A 22,732-nucleotide genomic window follows, 5' to 3' on the forward strand; every position below is an offset into this window, starting at 1 on the left:
GCACCTGTTTTCTTGGCACAAAATGTATTTCTGAATCCAAGTTGCTGTGTTCTGCTGAATTTCTGCCATGGTTTTGCTGGCCTTGAGGAAATACAGAGCTCTCCATTTTCATTTCAACAGAACCTTGTTATACTGTAGGTCTTCAGTCTGCAAGTACACTTTGCTAACATGCTGCGCAGTGCTGACAGAAGCCCAAAGAGAAAGAGTAGCATCCGTTCTATGGCCTATTGGAGGCAAGCTGGTGTATGTAAATGATTATCTCCAGCAGATAAGCTGTGTAGACGGAACAGCACCATTGAGCAATAGGGTGGAAGGAGGAGAGAAGAAGGGGAGGTGTCTTAGACTGGAAAAAGACACAGCAGTGACCTGTGAAGTGGAAGGAAGGAGGAATATTCTGCCAAAAACTGTTATTTCCATACAGTGTACCAGTTTCAAATTTTATGCTGGTTTTGATCAATTAAAATGAAATCTTTTTTGAAAGATAATGTAAACATTCCATGCTGTATAATACATGTAAATGAAAATTGTTTCTGTTATTGTTTATTGTGAATATGACAATGATAGACAATATGACTGTCTAGCTGTATTAAGTTTGGAAACTCAGCATCAAATTGTCCAATTTGTGGAGAGGCAGTGGGCATGATAGAAAGTTTCTCATTTGACATAAATGCCAGCAATTAAGATCATGTTGTAATGTATGTGAATAATATAGAAAATCCTTCAAGCTACACTACCACTTGCAAATTGCTAGATGCATCAGAAATTTTTACAAGTGTATTTGAAGTTTACAGAAATGGTATATTATTTGCTCCATTTGGGGTAAACGGTTTGCCAGTTAAAATATTGAGCATCATGGGAGCTTTATGCAGAGATCATTTTGATGTTTATGAACCTATTACTACTATTGATCTTGTTCAAACTCAAAATTGGTTACACAGTGGTTACACAAAATATTGCAATGAAGGTACACTCTTTTGCTTATTTGATGCAATCAAATTATCTCACAACTGTACTAATGAAACAGGAAAATGTTCATAACACACTAGATAGACAGATAATATCAGATGAAATCATTTAAAAAAATCTACAGTTACATATGCAAAAAAAATCCAGAGAGCAACATAATTGCTGTTGCCACATATACACAAAAAATCACAACATGAACAGACCTGCGGTTGCTATAAATACACAAAAAAAAAGCACAGAGCAAAAGGACGGGTGGTTGTTACATATATGCATAAACAGCTAGAAAATCAGACTGCTGTTAATAAATATACCACAAAACCGGTTGATATGAACACAGAAACTTCTGTTTGACATGCAAATAAAGATTTTTTTTGCCTTAGATAAAAAATGACAATGATTGGTTTAATTATAATTCACATGTTGATTTTGAATCTAATAAAGAAGTTTCTACAGAGGCAATGAATGTTAAATATCTGTATTATCATGTATTGAAATGAACTGATGAATCACCTGGAATATGTTGCAAAAGTGGAAAAATTAAATTATAACATTTTGAAGGCTTAACCAGGGCCTGTTAAAAGCTTAGTGTTTAATTTACACCTGGACACAGAACATTTTCTCAGTACTATAAGAATATAAAACCGCGCCTTTCAAATTACTGTACATCATTTGTTGCAAAAGAATAATCAAAGGCAATTTCATGGGAAGTTTTAAAGGACAAATGTATCACCATTGACTTAGGAAATTTCCTGAGCAAAGCTGGGTAACATAGCTACTTTAATAATATAGCACATTTTCAAGCATGAAAAGTACCCAAAGTGCTTTACAATAATAATAGATAAACAGATTTACAAAAAAAAGTAAAAACCTAACTCCAACAAAGTAAATAAAACTAAAGAGCAGTTATTTATAATGGGTTATATAAAATTGTAAAAATGAGATGCCAAATATCCAGCTCAATAACAAATCCTATGGTCAGCTTGCCAGGGAGGAGAGGAAAACAGTAACTCCAACTGGCTGAATTCTGGACAAAATAAACCTCAACAGTTCCAATGCCAAAATATTGGCCAGCCGCTTCTGTTCAGTTTACGGTGCATAAATGTGTTATCATTAAGAGGATACACTCTTGTGAAGTTTTCTTCATCTTCCAAGCATTGCAAGTGGCTATAGCATACTGTGGCAAGGTGGTAGTGCCACATATGACCACCACCGTGTAATGGAAAAAAAAAAGAAAAGAAAACACACAAACTATTGATTAGTGACCAGTCTATAATGAGGAAATAAAAATCCATTTAATGATAAGAGCCATTTTCCAGCTCCTTCTACTATGAGGGGATGCTAGTGATACTAGTGATTTCTTAAAACATCAAGAAAAAGCAAAGTGAAAGAGGTGGATTTCGCTAAAGTATTTCAAAATTTTGATTGATCAGAAGAAAATGTTATTTCACCAGTTCTTTCATGCTTCACTTTGTGAATCCTCAGCCAAACAACATACAGTATACAGGGGCTAGATTGTTCAGAGCCTTTTATCTAACCGAAAGTATTTTACAATCAAATATAAAGGATGCAAGCAAGATACTCTAATGAAACTAAGGCAGATGAGATATACTCACATTTTCTTTTTTTTTAGTTAAGATTCTTATTGCTGCATGCTGTTCCAATTGCAGCCAAGTTATATCTTATTTAGGTCATCCTGATAGGAGTGCATTACAATAATTTAAAGGACTATTGTTGATTCCAGTATGAAAATGGGCACATTCCTTTGAGTACCTGTAATATTTTGATCTCTGTTATAGGTTTACAGCTTTATTAACATACAGGCTGGTGGTGTTTATCAGTGTGTGCTCTCCTGTTTTAATTAGAAATTAGAACTGTGTGCTGTAAATAATAAGAGCTGGAGACTCAAAAAGGTTTGGGGATGGCCACCCAAAATACTGAAAATATAAAAGGGAGAGGCAAGTTATGAGCAATTAATACAGGTGCTGACATAAGGGACTGCTTTAGGTCATGAAATGCAGTGTCCGCAGTACTGTCACATACCACAAAATTAGGGGCCTTCTTATTTCTTAAATTAGTCGAGAGCACTGCTCTCTCTGAGAACCAGGGTACAAACTGGCAGTAGTACTTGGCCAGACCAAAAAAGGCTTGGTCCTGCCTCTTGGTTTTCAGATGGGGCCACTTTAGGATGGCATCAACTTTAAAGCACTGTGGTCTGACCGTTCCCTTTCCTACCAGGTAGCTTAGATATTTGGCCTTGATTAGCCTAAAGAAACATTTCTTAGGATTAATACGAAGACCAGCTTTACCTAATGCCAGAAGCACAGCCAAAACGTGCAGTACACGATTCTTCCACATGTCGGAATAGATGACTATGTCATCCAAGTAGGTGGCACTATATGCATTGTGGGGACGAAGCACTCTGTCCATCAGACATTGGAAGGTAGCAGGTGCCCCATGCAGTGCAAATGGAAGAACCCAGTACTGCCAGTGACCGCAAGTCAAGTCAAGTTGGGAAGCATGCACTGATACAGTGCGTTGCCGCACCCACTACACAACAAAACAGCTCGGGATCCAGGTTGGCAACCCCCCAGGCAGACATGCAGTCCAGTCCCACCCTCTATCTGCCGCATCCTGGTGTTACGTGGGTGACCCCTTGGCCTGGTCCAGCCACTCGGGTCCCCAACAATGAGGATCTTACGAGCTGGATCACCCTCGGGGAAACGCACCACATGGCCGTAGTGCCGTAACTGACGCTCCCTCACAATGCAGGTAATGTGCCTCATTCGGGACTCCATGAGCAACCGCTCATTCAACACAAAGTCAAACCAATGGTACCCGAGGATTTTCTGGAGAGACACAGTACCAAAGGAGTCCAGTCTTCGTCTCAGGTCACTGGATAGCATCCATGTCTCACAACCATATAGCAAGACAGGAAGCTCCAGGACTCTAAAGACTTGGACCTGCGTCCTTTTGCATAGATATTGGGAGCCACACACCCCTTTCCAGCGACCTCATGACCCCCCATGCTCTCCCAATCCATCTACTGACTTCATAGGAAGAGTCACCAGAGACATGAATGTCACTGCCAAGGTAAGTAAACCACTCGATAAGGTCGACACTCTCTCCGCAGACAGACACACTGCTGATGCCTATGCCCAAGGGATACTAAACTCTGTCTTGCCCTTTGTGGAGTGTTCTAAGGGAACCTGCCAGTGCCCATTCATCATGTCAAGTGTGGTCAAGTATTTTGCTTTTCTGAGCTGCTTGAGGAGGTCTTGATTAAGGCGGCATAAGTCATTGTAAAACCTCTGGAACCAATACGATTGGGCTGGACCAGGGACTATGGCTTTCCTCAATCACTCCTAAGTCTAGCATACATTTGATCCCAAGTTCCACTTAAGTGTGTTTTGCCTCTGGGAGGCGATGAGGGTGCGCCCAGATGATGACCCAGGGCTCGGTTATGATGTCATGCTCAATCAGCAAGGTATGGGCAGATTTCTTGCTCACTGCCTCGGGGACAGACGGGATCTCTGCCTTGAGATCCGGTTTCTGTTGGGAAGTCAAATTAGAGCTGAAGTTAAGAGATACATTTTTTCTGAAAAGGGAACTGGACTGGCCAGAGTAAGAGTCCGCTTTCGTATCCTTCCACAGCTACAGCAAGTTGACATGGTGAACCTTTTCACTCTCTCGATGACTCGGTTATTTAACCAAGTAATCAACTAGTCCTTTCCATTCCTTAACTTCGTATGGGCCCTGCCAATGGGCCATTAATTTGGAGTGAGAGGTAGGGATGAGACCATGACACGATCACCCGGGCAGAATTCCCAAAGCACCTTCACACTGTTCTAACACCGGACCTGCACTGCTTGTGCTTTCACTATATTTTCTTTAAGCAGGGGCTTGATTTTAGCAAATTATCACATAATTGTGCAATATATTCCAAGATATTGGTGGAATGGAGGGCCTTCTCCTCCCAGCCTTCTTTTAGAATATCCAATAGGCGTTGATGGCCATAGAGTAATTGAAAAGGGGAGAAACCCATAGAAGCTTGTGGTACCTCCCGACAGGCAGAAAGTACAAGGGGGAGGAGCTGATTCCAGTTCTTACCATCCTTGCTGATCACCTTATGTAACATTTGTTTGACTGTTTGGTTAAACCTCTCCATGAGACCGTTAGCTTGAGGATGGTATACAGTGGTCTTTAAATGTTTAATTTTAAGTAACTTGGCAACTTCCCTGAAAGTCTCCAGGGTAAAGGGTGTCCCTTGGTCTGTTAGGACTTCTTTAGGGATACTGACGTACACAAAAAACCCTAGGAGTTCCCATGCGATTGTTTTAGAATTGGCTACTCTCAATGGAATAGCCTCTGGATAACGGGTGGCATAATCAACACGTACAAGAATGTATTTATGTCCTTGGGCTGAGTGATGTAGGGGTTCCACAATGTCGACCCGTGTTTGCTCAAAGGGAGTGTCAGTTAGGGGAAGGGGAATCAGAGGGGCGTGGTCCTTTCTAGGAATCTGCCGTAACTGAATCTCCAGACATGAAGTGCAGAAACGTTGGACTTCCTCATGAATTCCCAGCCAATAGAAACTGAGTTTAATTCTCCCCAGTGTTTTGTTGGCTCCCAAATGGGCACCCAGGAGGTGGATGTGAGCCAGTTCACAGACCTGCCTCCAGTAAGTCTGTGGTAATAATAATAGTGACCTCATCGCCCCCTCATGCTCAGCCACCCAGTATAACAGAACATTCTCAATGACAAAGTGTGGCCCAGCATGGGGTGTAACATGCTTTGGATGTTTACTGAGACGACTGCATTTTTGGGAATCATCAGTCCATTGTTCCCATTTAAAAGAAGCTGGAGTTTGCCTAAACTAGAATTGCAAAATAGATTAAAGATCCGGACTGACCTCAATGGGCAGGGCAAACAGCTGTGACGTAGCAGATGTGGACTCTGACAATTCCGCCTGCGATCTACCCTTGTTCCCCAAGTCACACTGGGTAGCCACGTGAATCCTACTTGCTGGCTGTGTACACACAATGGAGACAGATTGGGGCGGATTATCCTTTATGGGGTTTTCATAGCTGATAATGCAGGACGCAGAATGATACCACCATGTCTCCCCTTGAATACAGGTTAGACTGGTCTTTCCCTTGATCCTCTGTCACAGTAACACAAAATGGCAAGCCATAATAGACGTGTTCTTGCCGGTATCTGTTACTGCAATCACCCTATACCCCATTCACCACCATCACTTCTGTCCAAGGAAAAGATAAGGGGTTAGCAACTGCACAATACCTCTCTCCCTTGGCTCAGCTGCAGTCCATGGGCTTGCTAAGCTGCTGACAGTTGGGGTTAGTATGCCCTGCTGCCCCACACTTGAAACGGCGCAGGGAGGCCATGCACCTTTCCTTGAAATGTGCCCTGGTCTCCATATCTCAGTGGGTGGGCTCAGGATGAGTGCCACTTCCCTGTCTGGTCTGTTGCCCCAACCTTTCTGATTGCTTACGCTGGGCCGCCACATGATGTCTACCCATGGGCTCAATCAAGGTGTCCAAGATCTTGTATGCTTGCCTGCAGATTTGCTGGGCGAGTAAGTCGGGCAGGCCATTCATTAGGAGATTACAGGCCACCTGTTCAACTACTTGTTTGGAGCTGTTTATGTCTGGTCTCAACCATCGACCGGCTTTACTCCACAGGTCATACTCCTGGGGTCTGGTTGGCCTTACCTGCTGGTCTGCAGATACGCCATACCGTTTTAGGATCTCCAATTTTAAGACATCATAATTGGTGGTGTCCTCAGCGTCAAGGTCATAATAGATGAGTTGTGCCTTCCCTTTCAAGAACGGTGCTAATATATTTGCCCATTCCACACACTCCCAATGGTGCCTCGTTGTTTTACTTTGAAAAATGAGGAGATATGACTCAATATTGTCATTCTCCTGTAACAGCATGATCACTTGGGATGGAGCCCGGGACCTATACTTTTAGCAACACATGCTCGTGCCCTTGCCTCAGACTCAGTGAGCTGTGTTTGGGTTTCATCAACTTGACCTTTAAATTCTGAATATCCGTTGCCATATTATGAAGTACGATGGTCAGGTCCTGCTCGTCGGTCATCTTGAGCTATGTCCTGCTGACTACGCCAATGTAAATAAGGAGAGCAGGAGACTCAAAAAGGTTTGGGGATGGTCACCCTATATACTGAAAAATGCAACAAAAAACATGTAGTTACAACTAAGTTCGAAACAGAACTGAATACAGATGGAAAAGTAGAGGCATTTATATGGTGGAAACAGGAAGGGGATGGTCCAGGGTGGCAGGAAGAGGAAGTAAAGTCTTCGGTGAGTGGGTTCTGAAGATGTTACCAGGGAAGGACGGAAGTGACGTCATCAGAGGGAGGGTTGTTGGTGACGTCACTGTCTGGCTGGTTCTTCTGCTGGTCTGCAAAGGGACAAAAGGTGAGAGGGTCAGATGGCAGCGCCAACCCCCAGGCCAGCTGAGAAACAACATTATTTGAGCCTACCAACCTTCTCCCAAGCACAAGTGTGTGGCAGCACATTTGTAGCATGGTCCATTTTTCCACATTTCAGATACAATTTTCCCTTTTTCTAACTCTGCTTTGACATTTGTTGGTACAAACAATTATTGCCAGGTATATCAAAAAATATTTACACTTGTTAAAATTTATACAATTAATAAGTATTAGTAAATTGGTAAGGTGAATCTCAGTGTTTACATAGAGATCACCTGAGTTCCTTGATGTGCTTCAAAACGGTACTGATAAGTTTAAAAAAAAAAATTATGTTAAGGGGGAGTCTAACTACTAATGCGTGTTCCACAGTTTAAAGAGAAAAATACTTAGCGTTATAGCCATGGCATTCTAATCAATTATCAGAAAGTAAAAAGAGGATGTGGAACATCTCCCTTCATCTCTCACCAACACACATCACCAAATAAGAAATGGAAAAAGAAAAACAATTGCAGTTGAACTTTATGTTTAAGTTTCAGCAAATAAAGGAGAAATGAGGATATGAGACATTGCATACTTTCACATTCCAGTAGATCAATCATAGTTAAGTACCCTTAGGTTCTTCCACAATGTCTATATAAAGTTTTTTGAGAGCAGTTATGTATTATATACTCTGACGTTTAAAATGAATTATTGAAACAAATATGGCAGTTACTAAATGTACATGTTCCTTCTGATAATTATTTTGAATTTCCAGCATTAAGGTAACAATAAATTGAATTTCTGAAAATTGAATCAACAAATGTATAACTTAACTTTAGTCTGTTAGATAGCAGAAATATTTTTTTTTACTCTGGAATTAAAAGAATTATTCCTTCAGCAAATTATATGTGCACAATATATATTACAAAATATATATGCATGTCACATTACTACATTTATAATAAGAATTGGAGTTTTAAGATATATGAAGTAAGAGGTATCCTCTTTTACTGTAGCTTTTCTAATTTTATGATGATGTTAGAGTGACCATAATTACAGGTCATACTAATTTATTTCACATCTCTCAATTCTGATGGTTTAATTCCTTTTAAGGAAGACTACAGTGTTAGAGACTGTGATTATTTTGTTAAACATTATTTGAATAGACAGCACAGAGAAAAATTAATCAATCTAAATTCAATTAGCATCATGTTTAACCTGGTGATGGACACCTCAAGGTGAAACAGCCACTGAAATTTTCCCCTACATGATTATTATTCAGAGGACTCATTTCATCTAAATTACAATCCAGCAGGCACTTTCATTAGCTTCAGAGAGACTACAGTAGTAACCCTTTCCGATAACCCTGCTCATGAGTATTAATTCTTAGCTTACATTGTTAGCAGATTCTGCTGAGTATTATTAATGTTGGAGGACAAATATAGATGCTTTTTTCGATTTAACTGTACATTAGTGTGGAGGGTATGTACACAGGATTACTTTTAAAAACTCCCAGATATGTGCTAGTGATTGTTTAGAGAACGAGATAAATCTGTTCTGTTAGATTTTAGGTGCCCTTTAAACAGCAGCTCTTCTGAGTTATCTTGAGGAACAGTGAAGTGATAAAAATGGCCTCCAGCAATATTACTTAGGAAAAACTGTCCAACATATACTGCAAAGCTTTTTTTTTGTTGCATTTTAACACTCCTTTAAATTGTTTTTTTTATGCATAAATTTTGATCCTCTTCATTTCAGTAAAAGTAAGATATTTATTTCAGATAATTTATCTGCCATTCATTTATCAAAAGTCACACTTTACCAAGCAGGGCATTACAAGGACTATTTTTGTTTTACCTTCTCTTTTACCTAAGCCTTATTGTTTATATCTCTGGGTCGATTTGCTGTGCTAGCTTCACACGCAGCAGCCATAAAAACATCTTGTGTTTCTGCAAGGAACTGTGGTGTAATAAGATACTATTAATGTACTTTAGAGTATCCTGTTCATTTTTGCTGTTACCAATACTACTTTAATGAGTCATTACCTTTCCTAAGTATATGGGTAGGGTGGTTGAATTATTGCTGGTCATTCATCATTAATAGTTTTCTGGAAGTTTTAATAGTACTATTTTTATCATCTTATTTTGCATGAAGTTACTTTTAACATGTTAGCTTCATGTGGGTTCACTTATTTTGTGAGTATTTCGTATGGGTGCTTAGCGATCTCTCTCTGCATAATGTGAATCCCTTGAAAACTAAAATTAAAAACATTCAAAAAGAGAACTGCACTTATCTTTCTATTAGACATTTTTTATATACTGTTTTTATTGTCTCAGTCACTCATATATTAATCAGCACTGTGCATTGGAACTCTCTTACTGGATGCTGACCTTGACCAAGTTACCACTTGTTAGATACTCCAAGACAATGATTAGTGTTACATGTCTTTGTGAGATAGAGCCTTTAGCTGTGTTTGTTATACAGTTTTGAATATAAGACACTGAGGATAGCCAGGCATTAACATCCTTAGAAATACTCCATTATTGCCTACTTTAAGAACCTGGGTTATTTCAGTCATGTGCATTTGTGACTCAGGCTGCCCCATTTCAAAAGGGATGCTTGTGTATGTACTCGTCATTCTTTCAGTAAGTGAGACGATGATAAATTGTTCTAAACTGAACAATCTGTGTACAGAAGTGCAATTAGTAATATATACTGTAAAACAAGTGAACCATTTGAATTTTTTTTTTACAGGAGAGTTGGTCCTCTGCTTTCACCAAATTTTCTCATGAATGACCCATCCCTCCTGCATGTGGCATTAAAAGGCTACAGGGACATACTCTACCTGTTTATGGCTTGGGGGCATGGTAAAGAAAAATAAAACACTGATCATTTCGGGCTCTTAGTTTCAATGAGTAAATCTTAGTTATAATCCATTGATAAGTACGTTTAATGTCAGCAATAACAGTTGTGGGAGCTGGTCCAGACACAGACAGGTGGACACCGAAGGTTCAACCACCAACACACGTTTATTCATATTTTTACAGTACTCACAACCCAGTACTCCCATACCAAGCACCTTTCAAGTCCTGGTCTCTCTCAATGCCTTTACTCTTCTTGACCGCCTCCACTCCTCTCCTCCGAGCTCCGTCCTCTTTCACCCGACTCCAGCCATCGAATGGAAGGAGGCAGCCCCTTTTATATTCACCCGGACGTGCTCCAGGTACCTCCCAATGAACGTCAGCCAGCACTCCCTGGTGTGGCAGAAGTGCCGGCTGTGCACCCGGAAGCACTCTGGGTGTCCCTGGTCTTTGTCCCTCCAGCACTTCCGGGTGTGGCGGAAGTGCTGAGGGTCAGGGCTCTCCTGGCATTTGGGCACCCCCTGGCAAAGACCATGGGCCCCCATAGGGTTGAGTTTCCATGCTCCTTTCCCGTGGTCCCCATAGCCACCAGGGCGGTCGCCCCCTTGTGGTCCGGAGGAGGCGTAATCCCTCCTTCAGTCCTTCCGGGCGTCCCGGCTGGGTACCGCCCCCAGCTGCTCGCTACACAGTCATTTTATCTCCTGTAGTATACATTAAAGCTACTGCAGTTATAAGATTGTATAGTTTAATCTTGAAATGGAGCTATTAGTGTATTTTAAGTTTTGACAATTCATGCTTTAGGCTCCATTTCTTTGCTCACACTAGATGTTAATAATTTACAGTGTCAGAAATTCTGAAGTTCTTACTTTTTTACCCCTTTTGCCAGAATACTTTGTGAAATAGTACGGCCCGGACACAGACAGGCAGACACATTTACATCCATCACCCCACGTTTATTTAAACAAAAATATCTACAAAGTCTTACGTGCACCACCACACACAAACCCCCACAGTCTCCCAAAGTCCAGGCTTCACTAAGCCACCTCTCTTTCTCTTCCTTCTCTCACACTCCAGGCCTTTCCTTGCCACCTCCTCTCCGACCTCGTCCAACTCCTCACCCGACTCCAGCCTTGATTGAAGGGAGGCGGCTCCTTAAATAGGCAGGCAGCTGATGACCACACCTGGCCACCTGCCACAACTTCATCTTGAAATAGTGGACTACAATTACAGTCATCATTTCCTTTTTAATAAACTATCAATCAATTTTTGGTTTATGTCAAAATTTTTTTGCTCTGAGTTAAATATTGATACCTTATTACATAATGTTGCCTTGTGTTGTAGAGGTTAGAAATACCTGGCTTTTAGAACTACTATATAAATATTGTGACACGCGGCTGAGGGTGGCACCCAGCCAGGACGCCCAGGAGGACAGGAGGAGGGCTCATGCCTCCTCCGGACCATGAGGGGGCGACCGCCCTGGTTCCTTTGGGGGCCACGGGTACAGAGCTGGGAAGAACCCTGTAGGGGCCCGTGGTCACCGCCAGGGGGTGCCCCAGTGCCTGGAGAGCCCTGGACCTCAGCACTTCCGCCACACCCGGAAGTGCTGGGGGGAAGAAGACTGGGGACACCCGGAGGGCTTCCAGGAGCACAGTCGGCACTTCCGCCACACAGGGAAGTGTCCGTGGAGGAGTGTCGGGAAGCACCTGGAGCCTATCCGGGCGTGTGTAAAAGGGGCCACCTCCCTGCAAACGATGACTGGAGTCGGGCGGAGGTGGACATAAGTCTCGGAGGCGAGGAGTGGAGGTGGCCTGAAGAAGGAAGGCACTGGAAGGAGAGACCTGGACTTTGGGGGATTGGTGCTGGAGGCACTGGGTTTGTGCAGTGACTTTTGTAAATAGTGCAAATAATAAACGTGTGTTGGGTGACGTAACGATGTCCGTCTCTCTGTGTCCGGGCTGCTTCTCACAATATATATATATAAAAATATTATTTACAGAAAAATAGTCGGAACACATACTGTATTGAAGGATATTTTAGTATCTTGTATGTTTGGAAGAGAATATAGCATGATGACACAGTAACTAGCTGCTTTTGATCCATGTTGCTGTCTATCAAGAAGTTGCTTGTTCTCTGTGAGTCTTCTTGTTTTCTGTGTACTTTTTCTGTCACATTTCCATAGTATATTTTGATGATTGTAAATTGTCAATTTGGTGGCATAAGTTTGAGTGTTTATTAGAATGCACTGTGATGAATTGGTGCCTCACAACCCCATGACCTTAACTTGGATTAAGTAGTTCTGAATTTTATTTAATGTTTAATGTTATGTTAGGAAAATTGTTTTATTACCTTTTCTGGATACCTAAAAAGTTTGATGTCAGCTGCATTTGTCCAGGAGTGAAAGAACATGTATCCACATGCATTGACCTACACACTTTTCAGTCAAACAAGCTAATATGTACTGTAGCTCCTTGGCATAAATGTCCAGCATGCATTGCTTTTCTGCAGGTCTAAAATGAACAGATGTTTGTATAAATTACTTCAGTGTCTGACGTCTTTGAAAATTAAATACGCGTTTTGCATTGCTAAACAGTTTTTTCTGGTTAGGTGCATGAGGCAGTTTAAGGCTGTCATAATGCTGTAGCCAGAAAAGAAAACTGAACCCCCTCCCTCAACCCACATTTTCCATAATGATGCCACTGACATACTGAACTTCTGAAGTATAGTGAAACTTGTTGGCATACGCTGCATTTATTAGTTTTGGAAGGTTGAGCATAGTCACAGGAGAGAGCTAATAATACTTTAAGCAGCATATAATTGGACCACTAACTATGTGCAGTAATGAGAATAAATATTTCTGTAAAAGATACAACTAAAATTAAAAAGGACTAGGCAGATAATTTAGGAGTTGTCTAATGACAAAGTGCTTTCCTTATATTTTTAGTAAATGAAATATGTGTTGTAGTAACAAATGATCATTTGTTAAAAATTTTAATTCTGACAAATGCTTGTTATTGTGAGGAGGATTATATCTATTAAATGTTATTTTCTTTTTATTTTGTCTCAACTTTAGTTTATATGGCAAGAAGGGAATTATTTTGTAAGCCTTACTTTATTGCAGATATATTTGCATGCCTATAAATAATATTTACCCACCTGGAAGTTTTCACATTTTATTTTTCTACAACATTGAATCACTGGGGATTTGTTTTTTGTGAGATACTGCAGAAAAAGGATCTTTAATGTCAAAATGAAAACAGATTTCTGCATTGTGATCTAAATTAATTATTAATATAAAACACAAAATAATTGCATGTACACCTTTGGAAGCAATTGCAGCTTTGAGTCTCTCTACCTAGACAGGGCACTACCAACAAATGATGGGGGGAGGCAGGTGTTCAGTTCAGAAAGTCAAGTGCTAATTATTCTGCAAGTAAAAAAAATATTTAACAATTTTTAGTCAAAAAGCATGCATTTTGCACCATGTACGTACAACTGGATAACTGACGTGGATTATGTGACATGAATTACATTAGATTTTTTTCCATGAATTTTTTTCTCCATTATATATGAAAATATGAGATTAGAAATTTATCTTGGCCATTACTACAAACTACATGGTGTAAAGTAACGTATAAAACACATACTTTTTGGGTGGGGAATTCCTTTAAATTCCATCAGCAGCTTACCTGATTTAAATGAATGATGGTGGTGTTTAAATTGTCATAAAGTAATTAGTAGAAGCTGGGCAAACCGAAGACAAAAAGTTTAGTGGAAGACCCATAAAGCTGTCTGCATCTGATGTATATACATAAAAATCACTTTATTAAGGAAAATCCAATTAAATGCTTCTTCAGCATCTAACACCCAATTTTGTAATTGATCTTGTGAAGAAGTCTTAAAAGAATTCATCTTGTAGGGCCTCTTGCAACTTAGAAACCATCCTTGCAGAACAGGAAGGGCAGTGTAATCTTGTTACTTTTTATTGTGTCAGTATTTGTGTGTATTCTAATATTATACAGTATTTTTAATGACCAAATAAACACTGTCCAGAAAGCTAGCTTACTGTATGCTTGTATATACTGTACTGTATACAGTATTATAGCATATTTCTCATATGTTACAGTGATATGTTTTATGATTATGTTGCACTTATTTTTTCTTACTTTATGATTATTATTGTGCAGTAATTTAAACTAAATTTAAATATAATGCTAGTCATGTATGCAGATGTCTTGGAAGAAAACTACATACCTGTTTTGTTTTTTTGTAAAAGTGTTTCCTCCTGCAAATATTGTAAAATATTTTAGTTCTTAAATTAAAGCTTATAGATTTTGTCTGATAAACATGTTTCTTTTGTCATGAGGAGAACATAGTCATTTCTGATCTCTGCAAGAACTTGCTGATGATATGTTGTATGGACTTTTAATTCAGTACTTTTATTTTAATGTTTGGGAGATCTGACTTATCTGAAAGCTGTATTTGTATTAATAGAATTTTTACATTTACATCTATATTTATAGTACTCCCAACTCTGAACTGGATAAACAGACTAACAAAAGGATGGATGCTTATAGTACTGCATTATATTTGTCATGCTAAATAACTGATGCCTTTGCTTGGTGGTTATGTGAAGTATGATGTATGTTAGGAAATATACAAAATTATTTTAGTATCAAACCTGACACTGATTTGTCAATTCAAAAAAGATTAAACTGAGTTTTCTGCTTTCTATGAACTGTTATACAGAAACTACGGTGGGTTGGCACCCTGCCCGGGATTGGTTCCTGTCTTGTGCCCTGTGTTGGCTGGGATTGGCTCCAGCAGACCCCCGTGACCCTGTGTTCGGATTCAGCGGGTTGGAAAATGGATGGATGGATGGTTATACAGAAATGTTTTAGTGACATATTTCATTTCACTTATGGTGCAATAACAAACATCTTTTCAACACAATTAAACATTTTACTACTTTAAAAGTGTATAAAGTGTAATTTTATTGTAGTTCTTGACTGAATGGATAAAATATATGGTGTAATTTGTGTGGTACCAGAGCCGGAGTCCCAGGTTGTGTGTTCAGGCATCTGTCGAGGTTAGAGATCAGGATCCTTATAAAATGTTTTGTGTTTACCAGGCCCTTACTCAATTTTTTGCACAAAATGCAAAGTCTGTTTACATATGAGATGGAAATAAAAAAGTAGGACAAAGAAGAATAGATGGTTATGACAATCTTAGAATGTTTATATGTGACATATAAACAAAGTAATGGGATAGATAATTATCCTAATTTCAATTTCAAGAGAAGGTTTATGGAGTGAATGAAAAAACAGTGTCATTGTAGAAGTATCATTCTTAAGAAGATGAAATAATTTAAGAGTTTTAACATAAGTACATATCCTATAAACATTCAAAGCAAAATGAAAAATATAACCACAAAGAGACTGAAGAAAGACAGAAGTCCTGAAGTAAATTGCGTACTGTTAGCTGTTCAGGAAACATTAAAGATGTTAGTTAAAGCTACTAGATGCCTATTTGGGTTAGAGGTATCTAAATACGTGAATTGTTTTCAAGTGATGGCCAAGTGTGCATAAAAGGACTTTTTCTATGTTTTAGTTCAAATAATGAATATTAACATATAAATAACAATTTTTATCACTATTTAAACATATCAAAAATTTAACTGAAGTAAAACGTAAGCCATTATTGATGTAATTTGATTGTTTTTAATTTCAACATACTTCCTCCAAATTGCATATGTATTATAACAAGAAACCACAGGCTCAACAAAAGAGTGCTGGGGCATCAGCCAACAACACCATTTAATAAAGTCAAAAAATGAGTTAAAGCAAATGAAAAGGCACACAAGTGTGCAAAATACAGTAATGCTGCCAAAGGGTAAATAGAGAGCACCCAGAGGTCAGGTCGTAAAGTGAACGTTGACTTCTGGTAGCCATAGTCCTTTGATAATGCTGTAATTCTTTTATATGGTATCTCCGGAAAGTGCAGAAGATTGTGCAAGAGGCAGAAGTGATGTCACAGCTTTAGGACTGTGGACAGAAGTAAAAGATGCATTGACATTGCCACCCTCGCTTGGTTTGGGGTGGTAGTGCTTATCTTTCCAGAGTCCTGAAGATGACTCAGAAGCACTCATGCTTGGCAATATACTAGCTGACTCACTCACTCATCAAAAAAACACTATTTCCTGTTTTGTTCATCAGCTAAAATTTGGCAAGTTAATACATCTAGGGCAATAAGTATCCACTAAGACAGGGAATTTCAGTATATCAATATTTAGGGGTAACCCAAACTCCACAATAGAAAAATTAAATACCACAAAGTCTGAATAAAGTGACATTATATAAAAAAGAAAATTAGCTGACCCTTTAATTTTATTTGTTGATATTTAATTATAACAATGCTGCATTGAGCAGCATCCTTTTTTGGGTTAAACCCTGACGCTGTAATCATGCAGAGAAATGGGGCTTTATGCAAATGAAGGCCACTACCATAAACTATGTGGAGGGACAAAAGTTTGGCAAAGCTCAAAGAAGATGTGCTTAGCAAGTTGCATCCAAGGGTACACGTTGTACTCCCTTAATCTGTTGGCTTCTTTTTACTCCTCGCAATGCAGTATAAAATACATACAAATTCAAACAAGGTTGTGGGGAGGGAGTCGTTATGCTTGCATTGTTGAGCTTGCTTATATACATACTCTTCAAAAAATGGAGTGGGGGACAGACAGCTCTCAGTAGTGAAATATATGCAATATTGTGGAGTCACCTTAGAGGTCACACAGCAATGTGCTTCAGTGCTCTGGACTTCAAGCCCTGGGCACAACACAAGCCAGGAGCAATGGCATTGATAAGTTTAAATGCATGAGCAGTTCAGTGAAGGGGTCCCAAATGGGCAGGAGTTGCACATTGTACAATATTTTTTTTTAATTTTTTTACCTGTTCTTTTCTGTACAATGCTGCAAACATTAACGTAAACATCAATGCTGTATGTAATAAGTTAAAGGAAACCATGATTCAGTGTATATTGCTTTTGATCTAAACCCTCTAAAACTTTGATTAACAGTAGAAAATTACAGAGAAAAGTGGTACATTCAAATCTGACTGAAGCTACAATTTTAATAGGATCTGCTATTACAGATGACACTGCAGTTGTGACCCGCTGGGCTGGCTACTTTGAGCAGTTGTTCAAAGCTGATCCTCCGGCTAGGACATTAGATATCTCTAGGTTCACGATTCTTAAGGGCGATCCTCCAATTAGCTGTGAACCACCCAATCTCACTGAGATTGCACAGTTGGTGAACCAGCTGAGGGGGGGAAAGGCTGCAGGGATCTGTGGTATCTGGTGTGAACTTCTCCAGGCTGGTGGTAAGGCTGTCCTCCTGGCATTGCAAGCAATCTTTACTTCCATTTGGGAGACAGGCATCATCGCCTGGATGGCAGCAACTACAGGAGGATAACACTGCTCTTGGTGCCGGGTAAGGTCGTTGCTAGGGTCGTCCTCAATAGGATCCGTGATCACTTGCTCACCTAGCAGTGATCGGAACAGTGTGGTTTTACGCCTAAGAAGTCTACCATCGACCACATCCTGGCACTCTGGGTTCTCATGGAGCACAAACGCGAATATCGGCAGACTTTCTTTGCAGCCTTTGTCGATTTTTGCAAAGCATTCGACTCCCTGTGGGACATCCTGAGGGTTTGCGGGATCCCCTTGAGGTTGTTGGATATCATGGCCAGCCTGTACACTGGTACTGTGAGTGCTGTGCAGAGTGGAGGCAGGACCACTGCGTTTTTCCCAGTTGATTCTGGGGTTCATCAGGGGTGTGTTCTTGCTCCTACTCTGTTCAATGCTTGTTTGGACTGGGTATTGGGCAAGGTCGTGGGGTCCAACGGCTGTGGGGCATCTGTTGGTGAAGAAAGATTCACGGATCTTGGCTTTGCTGACAATGCCGTGATCTTCGCGGAGTCAATGGAGGTTCTGATCGGGGCGCTCGAGAGACAGAGCGAGGAGTCTGAGTGTCTGGGCTTGCGCGTGTCCTGGAAAAAAACCAAGATCCAGGCCTTTAAGGTCCTCTTGGGCACAACCATCAGCAGTGTGTCTGTTTGCGGAGGGAGTGTCGACCTTGTCGAGAGGTTTACTTACCTTGGCAGTGACATTCATGTCTCTGGTGACTCTTCCTGTGAAATCAGTAGACGGATTGGGAGAGCATGGGGGGTCATGTTGTCGCTGAAAAAGGGTGTGTGGCGCTCCCAATATCTATGCAAAAGGACAAAGGTCCAAGTCTTTAGAGTCCTGGTGCTTCTTGTCTTGCTATATCATTGCGAGACATGGACGCTATCCAGTGACCTGAAATGAAGACTGGACTCCTTTGGTACTGTGTCTCTCCAGAAAATCCTTGGGTACCGTTGGTTTGACTTTGTGTTGAATGAGCGGTTGCTCATGGAGTCCTGAATGAGGCACATTACCTGCATTGTGAGGGAGCATCAGTTACGGCACTACGGCCATGTGACACATTTCCCCGAGGGTGATCCGGTTCGTAAGATCCTCATTGTTGGGGACCCGAGTGGCTGGACCAGGCCAAGGGGTCACCCATGTAACACCTGGCTGTGGCAGATAGAACGTCAATTCTGGAGGGTGGGACTGGACCACGTGTCTGCCTGGGGGGTTGCAAACTGGTATCCTGAGTTGTTTCGTCGTGTAGTGGGTGCGGCAGTGCACTGTACCGGTGCATGCTCCCCAACTTGACTTGACTGCTACAGGATGAAATTATTTCTATACCCCTAATTCCCATTATGTCTACTAATTAACTCCTTAAATTAAAATGAATACAGCCTTCTGTAAAATTGTGTCTTCCAATGAACAAAACAACAAACAAAATCCACTAGAAAAAGCATGAATTGATCTATAGCAGGAATGTGTTGCTCATGAGCAACTATATGCATGTTCAAGAGTAAGAAGCTCCAGTGAACTAATAATATTAGACCCTGGTAAAAAAAAAAAAAAAAAAAACACAAATTAACAAATATCGTATACAGAAAGGTTCTCACATTCTTCCATAGTATATAGTACTTTTGTTCCATAGTGCATAGTACTTTTGATACATCCGATTAACTGACAGCGCTCTAACCAAGGCCAGCTGTCTTAAGAAATTTCCCAGGTGAGGCCAGGTAGTTTTATATAAAAAAACAACAGTATACCCATACCTCATCATTGAAGGACAAAAAATTAATAGAAATATCAGGCTATAGGACATCACCCTTGCAGGTTATTACCTCTTTGTTGAGAATATTGCATTTTATTTTAGGTGTTGTGATTAAATATATGTACACTTTTGTATTAAGTCATCACATTTTTAAACAGAGTACAAATAGTGAGTTCCAGCTGACTAGTATGTTTAGAGGAAGCAGTTTGGAGTAATGTTAAATCAGTATTACCAATACACTATTGCAATGATTCTAACCATATCTCTCTATTATAAAAAAAAAATCTGGGGACGAGACTTTTTTTCCGGCGACAAGACATGATCTTTTGAAGAGAGACTGAGAAACACTTTCACGTCCCACGAGAAGGTGACTTTTGCAAGTCACACCATACAACCATTTTCAAACAAGACCACGGTCATCTAACCTGTCAGTTGTTAGAATGCTTTTGGCAGACACACTTCCTGTGCTCTCAGCTCTTAAAAATTTTATATGTTCTAGATGACATGTTAACAACTAAGCAAAGAAGAAAGCAGCACGTCGAAAAGAGACCCAAAAGCATTAGAGAGAAAAGAATGCAAAAAAGAAAGCCCAGGGCCGGAAAAAGACCAAGTAGAACGTGGTAAAGAATTCAAAAATGGCACGATACACATGCAGAGCAGCATAGAGATAATGGAAGTAGGAAAATTCGAAAGTCTCAAAAAAATGATAGTAAAGATCACATTACTACAAACAAATGGAAAATATTACTCGGTGAAATAACAGAACAGCGAAAACAGATCAAATAGTGTTTGAGGATGTCTGTGAAAGAAGAGAGACAAGCCAGTGAGACAAAAGGACAGCTGCTGTACAGGCTTTTAAACATTCGAAGCACCGCATGAGATGCAGATCACGCGGCATGGCAGCAGCAGCAAGCCAGCAGCTGACCGAGCAAAGATGAAGTTAACAAAAAAAAAAAATTGTTTCCTATTGTATCACCGTTTAAGAGGGGTTTCAGAGGAGCGACCCAGTCTCCTTAGGCTGCATTCAGCCCCCCTTTGCACAATGGCGCGTAGCGCAGGTGGGGGTGGGGGTGGTTGACGAGCAAAGCAAACGGGGTGCAGCTCCCTAGTCATTTTATATGCATTGGTTACAAATCAACAATTAACTCATATGCATTTCCTCTTGGAATTACTGTTGTCAGCTGCAGAAGTAACCAACACCCACTGGTACAGATAACCTGTAAGAAGACTTCTGGGTTGGTTATAATTCATCTGTTTATTGATAGTCCAAGACACTTTCATAACCAGCATTTGAAATTGGCTGTGAAGTCAATACGTCTCCCTTAAACTTCCTAATATATATTCTTAAAAAAAACTATCATTGAAATATTTGGTTATTTTAGTTCTAGGCAGAATGTGTGCCCTAAGACACACACTTGGTTTCTGAAAATTGTACATGGCTTTGCAGTTTCAACAGGAAAAATATTCACTTTTCCAAAGTCTTACATTTTTGTACTACTGTTTATAAGCATTTCTACTATGTTATGATATATGAATGTTATGGTTTTAAAAATCTGTTGTATATTGTTTGTTTTGACTTTATTTTAATAGCTAGGGAAATGACAAGAGGAAAATTTCTAAACATCCTGGAGAAACCCAAGAAATAAGGAATAATGCCACACTTGGAATGAGCTGCTCTTGAAGGATCTTTGGAACAATTCATCTCCTCCTGACAGAGAGCTAAACAGACCCAATCTACTTATAAGGTTTTATTGAATGTTTATAATAGATGGCTAAAATGATTACCATTTGAGAAAAAACATGTAAAAAGGTAATGTGGTAGTCATATTAGATATTTTTTGTGTTTATATGAAAGTGCTGTCAGTGCAGTTGAAGTATCTTGGAGGATCGTGTCATGCAAAGGCATAATTTCTCTTGAAACATTTGATTACTTCATTAGGACTCATGAAAATACTGAAAAGAAAATTAACAACTGTGTCTTTGATTAATGAACTCTGAAGCCATGTATCATTTTTGCTTAATTTTATTATTTAAAGCTTAAATATTGTTATTGCTAAATTCACCATTTTGATACCTATTCATTTTTACTTAATTAATAAAAAAAATCCATTTTGTTTCTAAAGTAGAATCTTCACCTGTTAATTTCAGTGTTTCGTATTGTTTCTTATTGTTTATTTCAGTACATTTTGTGCTATGCAGTATTTCTTTAATGTGTACTCATAGCAATCTAGGGTGGCATTATGGTGTTGTTATTACAGGATAGCCATTTAAACCAGTTTTAGGCATTGCTTGATAAGCAATAACTTTTTCTTCCACCCATCCTTCTCACAATGTTTGTTAAAACGAAGGTATGGGAAACCTTTGAAGTAAATGGTCTAGGGTTCTTAAACTTGTTTATTATATATTTTTTCAGATCTATAAAGTTTTAATAAATACATTTTTTCTTCTTTTTTTTCTTTTGTATGTGTACATTTCAATACCTGTTTCTAGTCTATCCATTTTGTCTTTTAATCAGATCTCAGGGTATTGGGGAATCAGACTTACACTGCCAGCACTGGCATCCCATGAACCAGCCCTGAATAGAGCACCTATCAATCACAAAACCGTACGCTCATGCTCACTTTAGGTCTAATTCAGCTGACTTTAAATGCACATAGCCACACAGGTGTGGGCGGATTGTGCAAACTGCACAAATTTAATTGGGCATGAAGCTAAAATGAATCTGCTGAAGGCATATGAGAGTGCAGTGTTTACCACAATATAGCTCAATTTGTAGTACAAATACAATTTTTAAATTAATATATTTAAATGTTTACTGTAAAAAGCACTGCACTTAACACTAGATAATTAAATTCTTAAATAATTATGTTACTTGGTCCAGGTTTTAGAGATACACCGAATGGGACAGCAAAAACTGCAAATGTAGAATGAGCACCTATTGAATTAAAACATATAACTGACTTTTCTCTATTTACATTTTTAAACACACCTTTTTGCCCTTTTTTTGGCAGCATTGAAGATCAGAAATATTCAGTCAGTCACTGTGGTCTGTGTATTTAATAAGATCTGAAGCATATGAAATATTAGATTCTCATACTATATGTGTATAAGCATACACAGACACAGGCACAAGTCTCTGCAATACACAAGGCTTTTATTTTCTTGTGGGAAACTCTTTCTCTCTCGTTTCCAACCAGCACCAAAGCACAATACGGCACCAGCAATAATAAAGCACAATTAATTTTC

At 39.6% G+C, this 22,732-nt stretch overlaps 1 protein-coding gene across 1 annotated transcript in view; it reads left to right on the top strand.

Moving 5' to 3' along the window:
* The window catches only part of lin52 (lin-52 DREAM MuvB core complex component), a 73,575-nt gene extending 51,636 nt beyond the window's left edge, over positions 1-21,939 (top strand). The window contains exon 6 of the mRNA XM_028821852.2: positions 21,077-21,939. Coding sequence (XP_028677685.1) covers positions 21,077-21,132 — 56 coding nt within the window. The 3' untranslated portion in view covers positions 21,133-21,939. The remainder of the gene's footprint in view (positions 1-21,076) is intronic.
* The last annotated feature ends 793 nt before the right edge of the window (positions 21,940-22,732 follow it).

Source organism: Erpetoichthys calabaricus, chromosome 16, assembly GCF_900747795.2.
Source record: "Erpetoichthys calabaricus chromosome 16, fErpCal1.3, whole genome shotgun sequence".
Classification (NCBI taxonomy): Eukaryota; Metazoa; Chordata; class Cladistia; order Polypteriformes; family Polypteridae; genus Erpetoichthys; species Erpetoichthys calabaricus.